We start from the raw sequence: 21,300 nt of genomic DNA, 5'->3' as shown, positions 1-21,300 counted from the left end.
GGTCTGTGGTGATCCCGGCGAGGTAGTACAAGACGACCTACCACACATTCTTCAACTGGTGCGGAACTAGCTGCCCTTTGGGCTGCACATGAATGATCAGTTTCACTGATTCCAAAGCAGGCCTTCTAGGCCTGCAAGCTGCTCTACGTCGCGGGTCGCATGAACAACTGGTTGCAGCTATTCGCGAGGTGTATATATATATACCACTGCGCACGTACCATATCGAAAGCTCATGATATCATTTTTCAGTGATTGCTAGGACACTGTAGTATCAAAGGAAACCACGACGCGGACGAGGCTGCCCGATCTGCCCACAATGACGGACTCTAAGTCTGGCGCAGCGTGTGAACTATGCAGGCATTGGTGCTGGAGCTCACACTTCTGCGTGGTACGTATACACTAGCCAGTTTTTCAATTGGACCCTGGACTGCGCCTTCGTCTCCCCCATAATATATCGCGCGTCCCAAGAAAGCAACATTGCTGTGCTGTCTATGCTGGCTCAGTGCTACATTTACAAAGCAATACACGTTCCGGGTGGGATGGACGACAGTCCTGCTTGTGAAAGATGTGGCTGCAAGGATACAGTTGTGCATATTCTGTGTGTTAATTCCCTGGCGAAGACTGCAAACAGGCTCCTTCCCAAACTTATACATATTAAACAAGATGTTCCCCACACAGTATAGCGCCAACTGTCCGTGGTGCGGAGCAAAACCAACACTATATCATGTCACATGGGAGTGCGGAAGAAATCAAGCATTCCACAAACACAAAACACCAAGTGCGGAGCAATGGGAGAGCCGGCTCACCAGCTGCGAGCTAGGGGTCCAAAGGGCCCTCATAGCACACGCAAGCGAGGTGGCCCGACTCAGTGGAGCCCTGGACTAGGGACCCACCCACGGCCAAGGAGGACCCAAGCTTCAAGACGAAGACTTCGTCCTCTACCGCTACTACTTCCTAAAGGAACCAATAAAGTTTTTCATTCATTCATTCATTCATTCATTCATTCATTCCCTGCTTTGGCGACCGAAAGGCATACAGCACTAGCTTGACCGCTGATCGGTTCTCACCCTTTAACAGAGGATAATATCCTGGGACCATGGTCACAGCAGTGAACTGCGCCCTTTTCAGGAGGACACAGGGGCGCAACAAAAACACACGGACATAGAAGTAGACAGGGAAGTAAGCCCTCAAGGCTTACAATTGGCACTGTTCTGATCCTGAGAGCGACTGGCTCGAGGTAGCTTAATTAAGGGACAAATTGTGACTGTGCCCCTCGTGTCTTCTCAATCCCAACGTCCCTCTTCCCCAATGCAGAGTAGCCAACCACAACACCTTTTCGGTTAACATCCCTGCCTTCCCTCTTCCTCATTTTCTCTCTGTCTTTTTTCTTTTGCGACTGGGAAGCCAACGGGGCTGTTTAGTTGCAAACCAATATGACAACCCATTGGGAGTATCATGAAAACAATTGAAACCTCAATGAATGTTTGGATATGATCCAAATGATGGAACCAATCAGAATACCCACTGGAAGTAGGGGAACCAGTTGGGGTACCCAGATAGAATTTCCAATTTCCACCTTTCTTTTTTTTTACAGGACCCACACATATAGCATATATCGTTACAGCACATATGCATCCTTACAATTGTACTATATGAATTTATAATTACACTGATGCAGTTATGTAGACCTCATTTTATCACGAAAAATGACTGAGAGAATGTATTTAGCACTTGCAAGCATGCCAGAGTCCGAAGAGTAACAGTTCGCAGTCATTCAGTAAACCTGCTACAGTCAACATACAGTCAACAATGAACTCGCATCATCTAAAAAAAAAAAAGATGATGGTTGATTTGAGTAGTTAGGCTAAATGCGAATTAGGTGTGCTAGTATGCAGTTCAATTTTCCCTTTGGTTCTGGTGTTCAGATCCAGTGTTCCCGGATAGCAGTTGTTCGAACAGCGATAATAGCTGGGTTAATATGTCTATGCATCAGGAACTGGTCATTGTATCCATTCATGGATCTCTGGGAGTATGCTTTAGCTTAACGAAGCTTTGTATTTTGAGAGCAACTTAGCTATGAAAAACTATATTGGTCACTTAAATAAACCTGCAGTTACATGTGCGCTGCAATATTTCTAGTATGTAATCACAGAACTTAGGAGAGCAGTTGTCTTGTTGCTTCACTGCTCTTCTATGGCAGGTGCTGCCATCGGTGGGACTTGGGTTGCTTGGGTTAGGTTGTGATCCAGGTTGGTTTTTCCGACCAGTCTCTTACGATTAAGTGAGCTGCCGCCTGACATATTTCTAGTGTGTAATCACAGAACTTAGCAGAGCAGTTGTCTTGCTGCTCCCGAAATCCTTTGATTGTTTCTGGGAATCAATCTTGTGAATTCACTTTCCTACTTTTGCAACACAACTACATGAAGCTACATGAAAAAAAAAAAATTGAGTGATGAAAAAAAAGCGAGGGAATGCTCTTTCCCCTTAAATGAAAAATGGTGGGCACAAGGACACGATCTGAGCTCGAAGTGTATGGTTCAATCCGCCTGCACGGCGGAAAAGAGGCATCCCCTCAAATGGCAGAGCTTACACTGCTGCTGGGGCTTTACACGCCTACAAGATAGTGTGCTCTGCTGTGGAGGTTTGTTTCACAAAGAGTAATAAGCTGCAAATGTTTGCTACAAACGATGGATTAAACTCTGCCCTAAATTTAGTACACTGAAGGTCATAGTCTCTTATAACCAGGCCCTTATAAGACCAAAACATGTTAGATTTAAATACATGCGGACCAGTGAAAAATCACGAATCCAAATGTCCACTGTATCTGGATGTATTACAACAAGCGTTGGCTGCATATATTTGCATTTATCCTCTCAGGTAATTTAAATCATTGGTTTCATGTAACATATACAATTATAGACTGCTCACATTTTTTTTTCTGTGCTCTTGTGCAGGGATGAATTTCTGACAAGATGAACAAATTTTCATGCTCCTACAAGCTCAAGGGTGGGCATTGTGGGTTATATTTAGATATTAAACGTGTGAAAGGGCATTGTATGTATATTTGACACAAGTATAAGGATGACTAGAAAAGAAGCAATGCTTAAGGGTGCACATATTTGAAGTGACCACACGTGAGCCTATATGTACCTATGTGCCAGAGAATCTAATCCCGCAAAGCTGTTTAGCAACAAACTATATAGTGTGCATATGTGCATTACATCATGGGCAGTGCAACTGCCATCCCAGCAAACCACAATATATCAGTTCTCTGAAAGGACTCTGAAAGGACTGAGAGTCCCCGACATAAAATCAAAATCAAATCATAAAATCATTGTCAACTGTTGGAAAATTAAATGCAGTGGTTGGCTGTCACTGTTAACGTGAACTGGGCCATCAACTGCATATACAGTATAGTTACGAAGTCACATTATATTGTTCACTGCAACATACAATTGGCATTCTATTCTATGCCTCAACTCTTTCTGTCTTAGGTGGCAGCTGATGAAAATCTAAGATGTGCTCTTTAATAGTTTTCATAGTATCTATAAAAGACCACTACCAGATGCCCTTGACATGTAGAGGAGGTATACATTAGTCATACCGGGAAAACTGAAGATTGGTTTTTGAGAAAGGGAATGGCGCAGTAACTGTCTCACATCTCGGTGGACACCTGAACTGTGCTGTAAAGGAAGTAGATAAAGGAGGGAGTGAAAATAGAAAGGAAGAAAGAGGTGCCATAGTGGAGGGCTCCGGAATAATTTGGACCACCTGGGGATCATCAACATGCGCTGAAAGCACACAGGGTTGCATTAATGTGAAAGTAAGAAAACATCACAGATCACTTTCAGTTTCAGGCTATCAGTTTGCTTATTTATTTTTTTATTTTACCCTCAGGGCTTACAAAAGCATTGTAGAGGGGAGGGGCAGAAATACAAATGGCACTCTGCAATTTCATTAAAGAGATAAAAGAAAATAAAGGAGAAAACAAAGGTAACAACAACAAAAAAACAGCATGTATCCAAACACATGAGTACGTTGCAAATACACAATAGTAGATTGGTGGAACAGAATACAGCATAAAGAGTTCAATTCAATTCATTTTATTTCCAGAAAAAATTCTGGTGGGACACCTGAGCTAAAAGCTGCTTTTGTCAGCTTGACGAGGCCCAGGGCCCAGCGTATTACAAGGCAGCGCAAGTCATACAAATATTAAAAACACAGAATAAAGGAAGATAAAAATATAAATACTTAAACACACAGCACAGATAGATGTGTAAAATGTGGTTACAAGTAGAACGTGTATACAATTTTGTAGTAATGTAAAACTATGCTTTTGCACCAACATATTAAAAAAAAAACATGAAAGAACAGTCATACAGAGCATGATAGCCAAGTGCGAGTAATAAAAATGACTCCAGAATATGTTAGCAAGTGAAGTATGAAAGCAATGGTTGTCAGTGATAGCGACCAGACCAAGGCAGCAGGTAGGTGGTTCCAGTCTCGGGATGTTTTTGTAGAAATGAATGTGGATACATCATGGTGTTTTTGGCGAGGTATAGCGACTTTGTAGCAATGCCTACACGTGCAGAAACATGAGTGGCATCTCAGGCACAATCTGAGTTGGTCGTTATGATGATAAATCTTATGGAAGAGGCAAATACGAGAAATCTTACGACGGACAGCGAGAGGGGGCAAATTTAGACTTTTATTCCATGTTAGTGATGCTTGCCATGTGGTGGTTATAATTATTGAGAATAAAACGAGCTGAGCAATTTTGTACACTCTCTAAGGTTTTGTTCAGTGATACGTGGCCAGGGTCCCAGATGGATGAAGCATACTAAAGATTGGGTTGGACATAGGTAGCACATAACTGTTTTTTCAATGAAGATGTAGCTAGTGAAAAGTTATGTTTTAGATACCCAAGCATGCAATTGGCGTTGGATGTTATGTAGTTATTATGAATCTTCCAGGATTTTTGTAATGTGTACTACAAGGTCTCATAAGCTGAAACGGAGTCAAGTGGAGAATGATTAATAGAGTAGCTAGGACAGAATGATTGAGTGCGGGATATTTGCATTGTTTTGCATTTCACAGCATTCAGTTCCATCTGCCAAAGAGAGCGCCAAGAAGCGATATTGTTACATGATGGCAAGCAGGTGAAGACAGGAAGGACTACATGATAGATGGCGATGGAATGATTTAATGGTGGTAGGCCTAGCGCGAGCGCTCCGTGCTGCGCCACTGCCCACTTTGTTGTCTTCTAGTCCGTGACAGTAATTTTAAGTCAGTCTGGAGTACTGTCACATCAGAAGCATTAGTTATTTTACGGTAGATTACACAGTCTTCAGCGAAAATACAAATAGAGCTAGAAACACAATTGGGTAAGTCATTAATATAAATAATAAAAAGTAATGGAGCCAAGACGGATCCCTGAGGCACTCCTGATTGGATGGGCACCTCAAAGGAGTCTGTCTCGTTAGCTGTGACATACTGGGTGTGGTTAGAAAGAAATGTGATTATTCATTTGAGTACTAAAGGATCGATGCTAAGGCGACTGAGTTTTAGTATAAGAAGTTGATGATTACACTTATCAAATGCCTTGGAAAAATCTAGAAACGCACAACCAGTAACGAACCCTGAGTCTAAAAATGAATGTAGATCATTGGTGAACATAAGTAGCTGTGTTACGCATGAGTATAATGTGCGGAATCCATGCTGGGAGGGATGGAAAAACTGGGTTTATTTGAGGAAGCTGACGAGGTTGGTGAAGATTATGTGCTCATTCAAGTAATTTGCAGGGTATTAATGTCAAGGAAATGGGGCGATAGTTAGATGGTTTGTGTGAGAGGCCAGATTTGTAAATAGGAACAACTTTCCCTGTTTTCCAGTCTTTGGGTAAACAGCTCTCTTTTAGTAGTGTTCTGAATAAATTTTGATGTGATTCCATCGACACCACATGACGATAATCATTTCAGTTGACTAATGATGGCTCTGATTCCGGCGGCTGGATCAGAGCAACGGGGTCCATTGGAAAAAAATGAGCATGACGGAAAGGTAGGTACTGAGTGGCTGTGAAACTAGAGAATGAGAGCGAAAAGGTGTTATTCAATAAGGCAGCGCATAAATTTTCAGGGACCTGTTTGCCAGATTTGTCAACCAGGGTGATTGTTCGATCATTGGAGTGCTTTACAATGTTCCAAAATTTTTTGGATTTGTATTTATTAGGCAAGGAAGTGTGGTGTTAAAGAAATTGAATTTTTCTGTTTTTAGAGCGTTTATGTAACTTTTTGCTGCCTGATTGTATAGTGACTATCGGTTAGGGCTACATCTCATTTTGGCTTGGCGAAACAGCCTTTTTTTCTTGTTGGATAAGCGTTTTAGATAGTTGTTGTACCAGGGGGCGTTGGATGAGCATTCTTAGTGGAATGGTTTGGTTTATTGGTTTAACGTCCCAAAGCGACTCAGGCTATGAGGGACGCCGTAGTGAAGGGCTCCGGAAATTTTGACCACCTGGGGTTTAACGTGCACTGGCATAACACAGTACACGGGCCTCTAGAATTTCGCCTCCATAGAAATACCGCCACCGCGGCCGGAATCGAACCCGCGTCTTTCGGGTCAGCAGCCGAGCGCCGTAACTACTGAGCCACCGTGGCGGGTCCTTAGTGGAATGTATTTGTCAGTTAGATGGAGAAGTTTACTTTTAAAAGTTGACCAGAGTTTGTCAACCGAAAGCCTCAAGTAGGTTACATGTAGCAAAATGTCATCAAGAAATGAGGAGTGATCCATGTTAATAGTGTCAAATTTGGCTTTGTTGTAATCTCGGACACGTTTTTTTTTGTCGCTTTGCTCACGTAGATAGAACTGAAAACGAGAAGTGTAGCATGTCGTGGTCGCTGAGGCCTGGTACGTGTAACACTGCAGAACTGATGTCAGGAGCTGATGTATGGATTAGATCAATCAAAGACGATAGTGTAACATGTGTTGGTAGATTAACAAGCTGAGATGAACTGAAGTCAGAACAAACAGTGACAAAGTTAGAGGCTTTAGCGGTAGTAGAACTAGCGCAAAAATCGGACGAGTCAATGCTTGAAAAGTTGAAGTCCCCAAGCAAAAAAATAGGTGCACATGGAAACTGCACAGTTATTTGGTTCAGACAATCGTGGATACTTTCACAAAAAACCGTGCTGGAACTGGGAGAGCGGTAACAGGCACCAATGATAAATTTTTTTGACGCAACACTTATACAGCACCAAACTGTTCACAAAAAGTCACAAACAACAGTTATTGGAAAACACTGAAAACGTTCATTGATAGCAATTAGTACTCCACCACCCATTCTATCAGCTCAATCATAACAAAATGTAACAAAGTGATTGTTGCAGTCGAACAGTTCATTTGATGCTATTTTCTCAGAGAGCCAAGTTTCCATTAGGATAATTATGTCTGCTTCAGAGTCGTTAATAAGCACATTAAGATCGTCCTTTTTATTGTAAAGGCTACGAATGTTCGTGTACAGCACGGACGCTTTCGATACTCATCCGCTTCCCCTCGCCCATTCCAACTTTTTGACGAGTAAGTTCTCCACCACGGCGGAGTTTATGGGGATCCGGCTCGTGCTGGACTCGCTGCTCACCCTCGGCCCTCTGCCGCCCAGGTGTGCTCTGCTGTGCAACTCCCGCGCCGCCCTCAGCCGCCTGCAATCCAACGGCCGCGGTACCCCACTAGTGCGGGACATTCGCTCACGCATTGAGCGCCTCGCGCAGAGAGGATGCGCCGTGCGTGAACAGTGGGTGCCCGCACTGCGGCATCGCCGGTAACGAAGAAGCTGATGACCTCAAGACCGCCGCACATCAACTACCTCCCAGCGATCTACCCCTTGCGCTGGAGGACGCGCGTGCGGTCATCCAGGACCATCTCCGAAAGGAGCACCCCGACCCACGCATCGCAGGAGTTGAGCGCATCGACAGCATCACCGGCTGTCGCGCACTTGCGCGGTCGCAACGTGCAATGATCTTCCGCGCGCGCATTGGCTGCGTGTGGCCCGGGGAACGACGGGAGCGTCACGGAGTCGCGACAGGTGCTGTGTGTGACGGATGCGGCGCCGTGGAAACACACCTGCCCCTTCGCTGTGTCGCGTTCGCCGATGCTCGTCGCGATATGCTGGCCATACTTCCAGACTCCTCAAGACGCTATTGTGGCCGCAGGGCAGTGCGCGCACCCGTGAGCGAACCTTGGTGAGCCTCTGTGCATTCCTCGAACAGACGGGCTTGACGTCAAGTCTGTTCTCAGCCAGGTAGTTACAAGCAGTTACTGAACGCTCGGCGAGTTCTACCTCGGACGATTAACAACTGGACGCCCCACTCCAGTTGTAGTCAACATAGTGGCATAGTGCTGTGCGCGTGCGTTTTTATTGCTCCATCATGAACTAACCACGCGCACAACCTGTACATATTTCTTTTTGTGTAAATAGTTTGTGTATATTACGTCTCCCCCTATCCCCTCACTTCTATCATTTCATTTCTCCATTCTGCCTGCTATCCTTTACTTCCGCTGCCCAAGATGCCGGGCTAGCAAAAATCTTTTCCTTCCTTTTTATTATTATTTTAATAAAACCGCTACTACTACTACTACTACGGTTTGCTGCTCAGCACTTGCGAAACGTTCATTTCTTTCAGATATGGTGTTATACCCCTGTCACACGGGCATTTCGAGGGCCCTCGAACCGATAGTCTATCGACTCAAAGGCGATCGAGCGCTGCCACACGGGCAGTTTCAATGGCGATCGAGTCAATAGCCTATCGAGTCAACGGAGTAGCGCAGAACTCCATCGAGATTTCGAGGGCCTTCGAGCGCTGCCCAAGGTTGCTAGCGTTGCTCCGAGCGGCGCCAAGCGCACTTTCGTACACGACACATTCGATGAAAAAACATGAACAAACATTATTCGCATAAAATTTAATGTAAGCAGCCTGTAAAATTATTTTAAAATTATATTAGACTGGTTTTAAGCGCATTAAGCGCATTCATTTTGCGTTGCAGTCTTTGCGTTGCTTGCGTACTTAACGTTGACAACATGGCGGCACCCTGCCCGCCCGCTTCACAGCGATAACAGCTTCGTCGCTAATCCCTCAAAGCAATATCGTGTTCTAAGCTGTTGTATTCTCCTTCGATTTGCCCATTCTTATTCTCGCATAAAGTTTCAAGAGAAAAATAGCTATTGTTTTTCAGATATCATGGCGATTTCTCCGGTCTTAAGCCTGACGAAGCAGCGCTGCGACGCAGTTGGACTGGCTTGGTTTTGGCTCGTCTTGTAATAAAGTGGCTACAGCAGTGTATGCATATGTACGTCGCGTACGTGCAACTAAAAGGGTAACGACTTTCGCGTATGCCTGTATTTCAGCATTTAGTATACATTTATCAACTATTTTTGTTATTTTTGCAAAATCTAAAGTAGCGATTGTGGCGCCACTCATCTGTGGCGTAAGACACGAGAACCATTTCAATGGCCATTGAGATTTGCCGTGTAGCAGCGGCGAGTTCGATGGCGATTGAGAATCTCGAAGACCCTCGACTCGAGGGTGATTGAAACTGGCCGTGTGACAGGGGTATTAAGAGAGCGAGACCCGCTCCTTGATTTCAGTAATAGTCTGGGAAAAGTTAGCTTGGTTTGCTTCTATAATCTTGATGCGTCTCTCGTTGGTTTCTTTAACCGTTTTGAACAATTCAGTCAAATCGTTCTCTTTCGGTCCCGGGTTTTCTACATCACCACATAGAACGAGCAAGCAAAATGAGGCTTTTGTCAGCCAAATTTTTTTGAGAAAACCATTTCAGTCAGACAATTATTAGTGCAAAAGCAAGAAAATTCTGTAAAATCTGTCAGTCAGCCCTTGGTTAAATGGTACAAAAAAAAGCTTCAAAACTAAACATTTTGACAGATATGCCTGTCTGGTTGGGTTTGAAGACATAATAAACTGCACATCTCCAACCAAAAATTTTAATTTTAACCGTGTTTCGAAGCCGACTCGGCTCCTTCATCAGGGGTGAATCCAATCCAATCCAAGGCTGGCGCAAAATGGACGGGGCGAATTCTGAAAAGTCTGAGAACGACACGGAAAATGGTCATGCGCAGCCAACGGCAAGGAAAGTATGTACTACGTTGTATGCTTATTATAAGGTTGCTGTGCCCTGGAGCGCGGAGGGTGCTCAGGTGGGCGTGAAGTGCGTCCAGTTGCAGAGCGCTTGAACTCTGTGTGGGTCCCCTCTCTCCCCGCTTTTCTCATAGTTGCGCTTCTGTTTTGTTTTGCTGGTTATTAAAATGTTCGAAGTTGTAAAAAACGATTGATTGGACTTCATTCATATGGAAGGTTCTCCGTCTCTTACTCCCAAGCTCAGTTTCTGCGATCCTTTGTCCTTTTCGGCAAACATGAAGCAGTGTGTGCGCGCATCGCATTGTTACGCGTCGCTTTGCAGTGCATGCTTGCATGATTTAAAGAACGTGACAGCATATCGCAGGGCGTATTTTTATTGTTGTGTATGCTGTGAACGCTTCAACTTGGATGCCTCTGCATCGAAAAGGACAGAATCAGGTTTTCTGTTGTTTTGATTAAGATAAAAGTGAGAATGTTTTCATATTCTTGAATGTGCAGTCAATAATACATTGGTTTGATGAGAAACATGGTAGACAGATAGAGAATTAGCATGGTGTTGGTTTCATGGTTTTGTTTGTCTAAATTGGCGTATTTGCGCATCAAAATAAGTGTGACACCTAATCGGCCACGAAGAGATATAAATTGTGCGTTGTTGGCTGATTTGTACTTTGTTTTGCAGAGATCCCGAAGAGAAGAAAGCAAAAGCAGTAGTGACTCTGACAGTGACTATGCTCCGTATGTGCCCTTGAAGGAGCGACGGAAGCAACAGGCATGTTGCTGCTTTTTAAGTTGCCACTCTTGGCATTCTAGTCAATGTCAGAGGTTGCCAAAAACGATACCTTATTAGCCTACAATTTTGGATTTCTTTTGTTATGCTTAGTTCATATGAAGAAAAGTCCGGCGCAGTGAAATGTGTCAGCAATGATGTTTTTATTTTTTTGCTCTCTCAGTTCTGTCGCACTGAATTCAACATGAATGTTAATTGGGTTCATCTATGTGAGGTTTTCTTGGTACAGCAATGCAAAATGCACACTGGTATTGGTGTTTGTATAGTTTTTTTTTTATTTAAAGGCTGTCTCTGCTGGCAGGCTGATCTGACTTGCAGATGCCGTCTTGCGTCATGACTGTTAGGAGGAAAGCCCTTAGAAATAACTTGCGTTTGATGCAGTCCACTTGCCTGCTGGGGCAATCAGTGGGATCCATTACAGCAAGGTTATTTTGACAGAAAGTGCTGAATAATCTGTGGCTTTCTTTTTTTTTTTTTTTGTGCACTGCTTGGTCAGCTCTGTTTTGGGATGAACATCCAGAAACAGAGCTATTCAAGGTGTTTCCCATTTTAACTGTTGCGTTGTAATTTGCCGAAAGCAACCGCGGCAAGTACTTGACAAGAATGGCATAGTTATGTCTAGACCTCCATTTGTGGTTTTCTCTGCCACATAACTCCATTTAATGCAGCCTTGCCTGACTTCATGCTTGCTTTCAGTGTCGGGACACAGAGGACAACTTCATTCAATTATTTTCGTAGCGAAATGTGTTACTTGGCCTTTTGTGGCTGAGTTGACATTTGTTTGACAGTAAGGCACATAATCATTGCTGAGAATATGGAGGTTCCTGCCACTCATTTCAACTCGGGATGATGGTGATGTCGGAACTGCTCTGGGCTCAGTAGAGGACAGTAGGGTGGCCTAGCTTCAGAGACTCGCAAACAAAAATTGCATTGGGGTCATTGCAGTTTGCTTGTGAAAATGCTCGGTGGCGAAAGTACCTCTATTCTGTTTCTTTTCCCGACATCTTTCGGCTTATAAAACCTCAATTTTCAGTGAAAGTGCCCTCTTTGTTATTGGAGCGTAGTTATCTACCGACACAAGCCACCTTGCAATTCGCCCCCCGGTGTCCTTTTAAGTCTGGTATTTTAACAGAAGGGAAATATCATGTGCTCGGGATTCATCGCTTATGACGAGACAAAAAACAAAGCACATGGGAAGAAACTTGGGCTCACTGCTGGCCTCGCTAATGGTAATGAGCCATCACTAGGGCTTTAAAGTTGTGAAGTTACTTACCTGGATGACAAGCGCTTTGCTGTAATTAATGTTTGATGTTTGTGCATAAAGCATATGCTTGCAATTCTTTAATTGTTTTCTGATAGATGAAGCCGTCACATGTTTTAAGCCTGATGTCATCCTGCCTGATGATATTCCCATTCATTGTTTCAATGCAGTACAAATAGAGCACCCCATATTTCATCTTGTGCCTGATTTTATAAAGGCACATCTTTGACTGCTCAAACAGTAAGGTGCAGAAGTTGCTTTTAGTGTGTACACTTATTTACTGTTCACTTTTGGGGCCTGCAGCTTAGTAGACTGGGTCGCCTGCATGCCATTCTGCTAGAGGAAAAGCGTGACAAATCAAGCACTGCCACTGATGAAGATGATGACCAGCGAGATGAATATGGACGAAAATCAAACATCAGTCTGCTTGACCAGCACACCGAGCTCAAGAAGAAAGCTGAAGGTCAGCAGATCTAGTTTTGAAAGTCGAGTGTTGTAGTAGCAATTTGGCAGCACCTTAAAAATATTTTTTCACACATCCATGCACATTTGTGCTACTGAGCAGTGTTTGACATTACACGAGTAAATTTGTAACCTTTTAACTAGGTAGTTATTGCAAAAGTTCCTGTAGGTCTATTGCTGTGTGCCCATCTTAATGCAGTGTCTTCTACTTCGTAGATGTCTTCATAAAATATGCCCCTCGTGAGGTAGTCTAGGTGGAACTACAATGTGTACTAGTGGAGGTGAAAAATGCGGAATTTTTACTTTGCCTTGTAATTGCAAAATGCTTGGTCTATGAAGCAGTGGGTACATGTGAGACCAAATAGCCAGAAAAAAATTTGGTTCGGAAACTTCTCTTAATATTTTTAGGGGAACAAGGTAGTTTGGAAAGCTCAAAACAAAAGAAATTTTCCTTTTTTGGTGAAACAACAAACATCGTTTGAGACCCTCTTGCCTGCAGAGAATAAATGGGTATTTCGAGAAAGAAGTGATTGTGTAGCCCATGCTTGGCTGCAATACACCACTATTGCTTCTTATTGTATGTATGTGAGCTTTCAGTGGGGTTGATAATGAGGAAAGTCTGCAATTCCTCACGTTCCAGCAATTTCTTGTGGTAAGCCGTCCCACATTTCCCGTGGAATTGTTGGACAGCACAGGGTCGGGAGTGCTGATGAGGTGAGGAGCTTTGCAGGGGTAGGGTGGCCACAGTGTGTGCTGGGCAGCAGGACTGACCAGAAGGGTTTTGGAGAGGCCCTTGTCCTGAACTGGACAAACCAGTGCCATTTTCGTGTGAGTGTAAAGCAGCGCAGAATGGTGAAAAACAGCATGAGCACTGACTTGATCCTCAGCACTTGTGTTGTCTTTCATAGCCCTCGTTTATTGTCCTGCTTTGCTCTCAAACGAATGAACCAGCTAGCTGAGACCACTACCCCAACTGAGTTCGTTTTTGTTGTCCTACTCGTGCATGAGCCATACGCTCGGGGGCTACATCATATAGGGATGCTAGCATTTGCTGGGAACTACAGAAGATGCCTTTCAAAGTGTCTGCACAACCCATCAGGCTGTTGCATTTGTCCTCAGTGGCTGGGCACTGGACAAGCGCGTGGACGCTAGATTCCAAAGAAGCATGTAGTGATTCATTGAGCGAAGTGGGGCCTGCCAGTGTGTGCTGCAAAAGAAATGCTTGGTTTCACTTCCCCCTTCCACCTCTTTGTCCAGGCCTATCTGGACCACAGAGGCTTACAAATATAAGTCTGTAGAACATGAAACTGGTAGAGTTAGAAGTTGTTCATGATGATAAATAGGTGCAAACTTGACTAAGAATTTTGGCGAGGTTGGTGCATGACCTGTCTTTTCTTCCTGTGCCTTGGTCAAGTCTGTGCCTACTTATTATTGTGTTGTCACTTGAGAGCAACCTCTCTTTATGTGGCTAGCAGGAGTTTTTATTTGCTGATCATACTGTTTACCCTGGACCATAGGTGAGCACACTCACCCATGAGTGCACTCATATCGCTGCACTCGCGGACACATCTGTGAGTGTGAGTGGCTGTGTGAGTGGATGGGAGTGTGGGTGGTCATGAGTGTGAGTGCTAGTGAGGGTTAGGTTGAGTGAGTGGGAGTGATTGGATGTTAGTGTGAGTAGAGACAAGTGGTGAGTGGACATAAGTGATGAGTGGATTTGAGTTGATGTGCATAGCTGTAAGTGGGTGTGAATGGTGGGTGGACCCGGCGGAAAACTTTGCCACGTGTGTTTCGCGATAACGATATCCGCTTAGCTATTTTCATGTTGTTGACAGCCGAGGGAAGCAGATATTTAATGCCGAGGGTGCTCGAGAGTGAGGCATCATAAGGCATCATGTGAGTGCCTTTGAACGACCGAAGCAGGGGATTCTGCCGGCGAGGGAATGGCAATCTTTTTGTTGCTGCTCGCCTTGCTAGTTAACCGTTGGCATGGGTGCAGGCACTTCGTAGGTGCAAAGAGCCCGTATGAGTTGTGTCAGATCCTTCGATCGAATTTCTCACAACTGGCGAAAATTTTATGCACTCGTGGCAAAAGAAATGATATGACAAGTAGTGGTATCATTTCATTTCTGTTGCCACGAGTGCATAAAGTTTTCGCCGCTTATCGGTGCCTGTGTTTTGGGTATATATGCAGTGTTTTGGCGTTCTTGAATAAAGTTGAAGTTCAGTGCCTGTGACGTCGTCTTCTATGTCTTCTGTCCTTGTTTTTTTAAGCGCTGTCAACAAAAGAATGGATCACCACCAACTAGCCCGACAACTTGTCCTATTCATTGTTGTTACAAATACACTGTTCAAAAACGTGTATAAGCATTATTGATAAACCACTACTACTACTTAGCTGACTTTAATTTAGGCACTCTTCTTCTCAGCAGCATGCGCAGGAGCACACATACGTAACACGGGTACGGGCCATGGAGGATGTATGATATGTGAAAACTTCCTTCGAGCATCGAAGCTGTGAAAATTGGCCAAAGAGCCCGGCAGAGCCCCAGGCTATGCTAGGGGAGCCATGTGCACAGTTGGTTGCGACAGTGAATCTCTCATCCCCCCTGTTGTCTGCAAACTAAGAAATAGTGGGTGAACGTAAATGTGAGTGAGTGGACTTCAGTTGGGGTCGTGAGTGTGGGTGGGGGTGAGTGTATGTGAGTGCGAGTGGCTGCGAATGTGAGTGCGACTGAGCCACCTCTGATGGCTCCAAGGTATGCTCTGGACTAGGCAGTTTTGATTATGAAAGGTGCGTGTGACCCACCTGCATCCAGAGCTTACAAGGGATCTTGCAGCTGGGCGTACAATTTTATGTGGTGGGAACAAGGGGAAGTCTGGTGAGCATATTATGGTAGTCGGAGCATGAGGTGGCAGCTAGCACAGCTAGCTTAAGCCAGCTGTGCTAGCTGCCTGGATGGCCGTGAATCGTGCACTGCAGTCCAGTGCCAGGAATAGTTTATGACCTAGTGCATTCACTTTGGACATGCCAGAATTCTTTCTCCTTTATTTCATAATCTTTCGCACCCATCAAATAAAATGTCTACCTTTGAAGATAGAACCAAGAAGGAGTACACATGACAGTGACATCCAGTCACATCCTGCCATAGTGCATAGTTTAATTGCTTGAGGCCTATAAAAAATAAATGCAGAGCTTGAAGCACCAAGCATGAGTAGTGGCGGCTGTTCTGGTTTTGTATCTTTTCTCCAGAACTTCTGATTCGATAGGTGGTCTATGTAAGAAAATGTGTCTAGTGTGGAGGTATAGAAGGAAGCTAGCAGTCACCGAAGCCAAGGACCATAGGGTAAAAAACATTCCCCTGCTCCTTGGTTTCGGTAACTGTTGGCTTCTGTTATATGTATGTCATAACGAGCCCCTCATTTTCCTTCCCTAGAGCACAAATACTCATTTTTGGAGTCAAGACTAGTATACACTATGGAACACCGATGTGCTGTTGCACATTGTCAGCGCGAGGCATTAGGCGGCATTGTGCAGTGCTAAGTTACGCCTTTGAAGTAATCAAGTTTTTTATCATTAGTTTATCATTGGTTTTTGCCCATCTTTTTTTCTGGGTTATTTTCTTTTAGCAGATAAGTAACATGTACTAAGAACTTTTTTTTTTTTTTCTCCATGCAAAGCCTTACAGCTGTCTATTTAGCTGGGTACAAAAATACGTGCATGGAAGTATCTGAAATTGGTCATGGCCTGTTGTGTGCACAGGCATTCCTGACTGGTTGCTTATTGCAGTTTGGCATTGAAATGTATGCTTAATATGTACTTGCATCTTGTTCTCATGATTTGGTTTCCAGCTCGCAAGGAGAGTGCACTCGAGAAACAGCTCAAAGAAGAAGAAAAGATCTTAGAAAGTGTTGCTGAAAGGCGAGGTAAGTTTTAGCCATATTGGCATGCACTTTGTGGGCTTAGAGAATTTTCAGACCACTTTTGCTCGACATTTCACTACTTCTAAATGGGCCTCACTGGCCCTTCTTCCTTAGTATCTGCTTGCAGATGGTTTCAGTGAAAACATTTGTGAATTCGGCCCCTGTTAATTCCGAAGCTTGTACATTTCCCGGCCAATGCTCATGGAAGTCTGTGGCATCATACGCTGCTGGTCTTGCACCGGTTAATTTGAATGAGCTCCCGAAGGGGGCCGTGTCCCTCTTTAAGTGGCCCTCTTTAAGGTGGAATTGCATTGTGCAGTGTTGCCAGCACACACTCCTGATGTGTATGCAATGGCTGGCCTGACGGCAATCGTAGGCGGTCCAGAAAATAGTCCGACTGCATAGTTTCAGTTTCGTTTTTCTGAGTTTTGCTGCAGCCTATGGTGACGGTGGCTGTTGGCTGTACATCTACGAGCCAATTAAGCCCAGCTGCATACTGTTTAGGACAATGAATGGTGCATCTATGATCTTTCCTTTTTTTTTTGTTACCTTTTTGGTGCCGATGTGCATTTTGCTCGTTTCCATCCGTGCCTGTCTTCCTATGCACTGGAACCAAGTGCTAGTCATTTAATTCTCTGTGCGATGGAGCCTCCTCACTTGTGATGCTGCCAGGGGTAGGAAGCTTTGTATACATACCATTGTCCAGCTATTCCAGACATCGGTGCCAATTCCTCTCTTAGCGGCTGGAGGAAAGCCAACTAAAGTGTCGTATCGTTGTCATGGCAGCAGTGCATTTGAAAAATGGCAGGATGGTGTGGCCATTGTTGTGGGGTGAGGGTGGCAGGAGAGAGTGCAGGGCGTTCGATTGGTGCTCTTTTCTTGCTGAAATTGCGCTCTGCACATTTGACCTTTTTTTTTTTTTCCCTGTAACTGAGGTTGGTTTGCGATCTTATTTTCATTCATTTTGTGTCACTTTTGATCATGTCCGTCTAAAGAACTTGTTTCTGTGCACCTGCCTCTAACCAGCACAAGTGCTGCTTGGTTAATGGCACGAAAATATGTTTTCTGGGAAAAAATACAACCATTAAGCAATCAGTGTGCTGTGCTGAATTAAAAATATACCTGCGCTCAAAAGACACGGACTGAAAGATAAAGACACACACACACAGCTCTGGTGTGTGTCTTTATCTTTCAGTCCGTGTCTTTTGAGCGCAGGTATATTTTCAATATGGTAAACCAACTCGCCCAACAAGCCACACTAAGCTGAATTACTTGCTTCTGTGCAGCAGCAAATTAAACACTGTGAAGGGTTTCAGTGTTGATTGCAGACACTGAAATAAACCTTGACAACTCGGTATGTTTCTTCGGAATATTTGATTAATATTTATGAAAGCCCAGGAGGTCTCCTCACATCATCAGTGAGAAAAATGCGCATAAAAAGTTTTACAGACATACACATAGATGATACATATATGTGTGATATCAATCCACCTGTGTTGGCAGCTTTTGCAGTCTTCACAGTTAACAAGTGCTGTGCTCTTCATCTGGTCCGAGTAGTCGCCTGTGAAATGGTAGGAGCAGAGGCGATAGGCCTTTAGCTGCTGCCTCGTTTTCCCACGAAGTCCTCGCAGTTGGCTTATTCCATCCACTTACCACACCTGCGGCAGTCAAACAATTGGAATAAAACAAAGGTGGCAAGTTTCGTTCAGTGTTTGCAAATAACGTGACAGGGGATTACAGTGTGTCTGAAAACATATAGGCAAAACAAATGTTCTGCAGAGGTCACTTTTCCGCTGCTCCTTGTCCATCATTACAAGCTTATGGCCTTACCATTTACAGGCCACGACGAGACACTTTTATTATTATAGCTGCATTCGATTCAGTGCTGGTTCACGGCACCAATCCTGAAAAAGTTCCGCTGGTGCCAGCGCGGTGCGGAACTAGTTCAGTGGTGCAGGTACAGTGCGTCAGCAGTGCCACACCTTATGTGCGACAATTTTCAATCGAGCGCGTGCAGCCAGGTTTTGTCGTCTGCTCGGTCTGCTCGCCGTGGAGGTGTTGAGTTCAAACGTGTATTTTTTGTGTGCGGTCGCTTTCGTACCTAACGAGACTTGAGTCGGCCATGGATTTGCCGTGGTCGAAGACGACGACATCGCATAGTTCCTTGTTATGGAGTATACCCTTCCCAAAGTGAATACGAGGAAACCAATTCCGTGCTGTCTTTTGCCGCAACTCACTTGCTTGGACCGACGGCAGTCGAATTCCGAAGTGGTATAAAAGCGTGGTTGCAAGCTGTTTCAATTACGAATTCACAAGGCTCTTCAGACACTGAGAGAGACGTTCGAAGAACTTCTGGCGTGCTTCAAGGCCCTTGCATATTTTCCGACGCCTAGGGGAAGGCGCCCGGAAATCACCGCCGAGAGCCTGCTTCGCTCATTTAGCTCTTTATAAGCACTGATAAAAAAAAAACTGTCCTTCGGCAACACCAGAGGTCTTCCTTGCTGTTTCATGCTAGCCCCGGCGTCTCCGTAGCCACAGCAGAATGGCTGGGCAGCGGCGAATCATCTGCAGCCTGCATGCTTAGCGCTGCAGGCACATGCAGTTACCGGCGCCGGTTGTAGCAAAACACGCTCGGAATCGCCCTTTCCGCAGTCTGCCAACAGCCCTCACACCGTTGTTGCACCGTAAGTTTCGTGTGAACTCGCACGCACACGGACGGCCTGTCACAATTAACATGACCGCTACAGCACAAAACACAGAAAGTTGCCTGCTGTCATGTAGGTTCCAGCGCCATTTTCTCTCAGAATGACATCGAACCCGTCGCCGACAGCGAAAACATCCCTCAATTAACGTTCAGTATTTACGAGCTAACATGCGTCGTCTGCTGAAAGCCGTAGCACGTGCACAACTTTTTTGCACCTCCTTGGCGTCTGGTACCTTCGTTCCTTGCACGAAAGCAGCACCAAGGCTGCACCAAAATCAATCGCGGGCGGCGGTGCAGAGAGCGCTGTGAATTGAAGGCTTTGGTGCAGTGCACCATAAACCGGTGCAGGTGGTGCAGTGAACCACAGGTGAATCGAATGCAGCTTATTTTTTTGCGTTCTGTGCTAGACAGGGCTTCAATGTTTACCATGATTGCAGTGGTGCGCTGGCAGCTCTGCAGTGTTCCGTCAATTTGCAACCACCCTTCAATGCTTATCTGATATTCCTGAGTCGTATTGGAATAGAGCGCGTCTATCAGTCGCATGGATTGTAGTGCCAGGCATGCCCACTGCTTTCGCTGCCACCTAGTTCCTTTGCTGCTTTTGTGGGCAAAAGCACCTTTTGAATAGCCAGCTTTTTAATGCCTTTTCTCTTTCTGCCTGTCATCACCACTTGATAATGTGGAACGCTTGTCAAAACAAAATCGTCACATCTGCCGGGCTTGTCGACGTCAGGCGTAATAACTGGAAACCTACAAGCGCCCTGCCAAAAGTTGTCTTTTATCACATCCAAGGTTATTTCGAACCATCCATCAGAATCATTAATATTACACATCAGGTATGAAACACCACAAGAAAAACATTGCATGTCATTGTCCACTGTGGTCTACACATTCGGTGCATGAGAAGTAGAAATTGAGCATAACAGCATAAACGTAATTTAACTCGAAATGTACTGTAAGGTCGCAGGTTTTTTTGCAGTGTCCAGCAGGACTTCAGGCTTCCTTTGAAAAATCTATTTGTTTTTCACATATAACCGTGCGTTGCTTGTGTAGAGCTTGCTTACATTCTTATTTTCCTTCTCTCACTGTTTGGTAAAGATAGTGCAGACTAAAATTCTTTATACTGATGTAAAGCGAGCTGCTTCATGTGACAGGGTGGTTACATCATTTTCTGGTGTTTACATCAATGTTCGCAACATGAGCGCATATCACTGCTGTAATCACCTTTGATCAATTGGGAATCTGAAGAACTTTGCACAGTAATTAGTTCCAATGTTCTGGCCCAACATTGCAGCACCTGACACATGATGTTGTCTCTGTGCCATGGTCGAGTATATCTTGAGTGGCGAACTGCCGAATGCGCTCAGAAATTTGTGTCGCTGGTGTGCTCTTCCGCCACCCTCAGCAGCCACAAACGCACATGCACCTTCTCGTTCCGTCCAGAATACTAAACAATTGTGCCTCGATGGAGGAGAGTAAGAGAAGGAGTCACAACATATGAATTGTAAAGAAGCTCAATTTGGCAAATTATTGTGCGCATAAGAAATAAAATGCGAAAGCTTCATGTGTAGGAATTATAACATGAATTCTCTTCCAGTCACTAGGTGTCCTGAAATAGCTGAAAGCGAAACTAACTGGAGCTTACTACCCCTAGCACTGTCGCTTTTAGGGGGGCTCCACCACTTCAATGTTACACCGTAAAGGATGCCGCAGAGGCCCTTACCATTGTAGAGTTATTCTGCTTCGACACTCTTTACGCTGTGCATGCAGTAAAGCAGTGACGGAACTGTGAAAAAAATTGGCTGAGGTTCAACCCGGCTGAACCTAGTAGGTGAGTGAAAGCAAAGCCGGCGGCGTTTATAGTGAAGAATAGTGTGATGTCATTATGACATCATATCAGGTGATACGAATACGGCAATATGATATGGTGATACTCTAAGCGTCAAAGGTCAAGTGACCACTGGTCATTGGTCACGTGGTTGCTGGTCATTGCTATGACCATACCATACAGGCA

The 21,300-nt window shown here is 44.6% G+C and overlaps 1 protein-coding gene across 2 annotated transcripts in view; it reads left to right on the top strand.

Annotated features, from left to right (window-relative positions):
• The first annotated feature begins 9,987 nt into the window (after positions 1–9,987).
• The window catches only part of abs (ATP-dependent RNA helicase abstrakt), a 70,228-nt gene continuing 58,915 nt past the window's right edge, over positions 9,988–21,300 (top strand). For both annotated transcript variants that reach the window (XM_077643151.1, XM_077643146.1), the window contains exons 1-4: positions 9,988–10,144; positions 10,828–10,917; positions 12,500–12,659; positions 16,511–16,585. In XM_077643151.1, the coding sequence (XP_077499277.1) occupies positions 10,073–10,144; positions 10,828–10,917; positions 12,500–12,659; positions 16,511–16,585 (397 nt within the window). In that variant the 5' untranslated portion in view covers positions 9,988–10,072. The remainder of the gene's footprint in view (positions 10,145–10,827; positions 10,918–12,499; positions 12,660–16,510; positions 16,586–21,300) is intronic.

Source organism: Amblyomma americanum, chromosome 1 (assembly GCF_052857255.1).
Source record: "Amblyomma americanum isolate KBUSLIRL-KWMA chromosome 1, ASM5285725v1, whole genome shotgun sequence".
Taxonomy (NCBI): Eukaryota; Metazoa; Arthropoda; class Arachnida; order Ixodida; family Ixodidae; genus Amblyomma; species Amblyomma americanum.
Note: the sequence above shows the minus strand (reverse complement) of the source record. Positions and strands in the feature narration are given on the sequence as shown.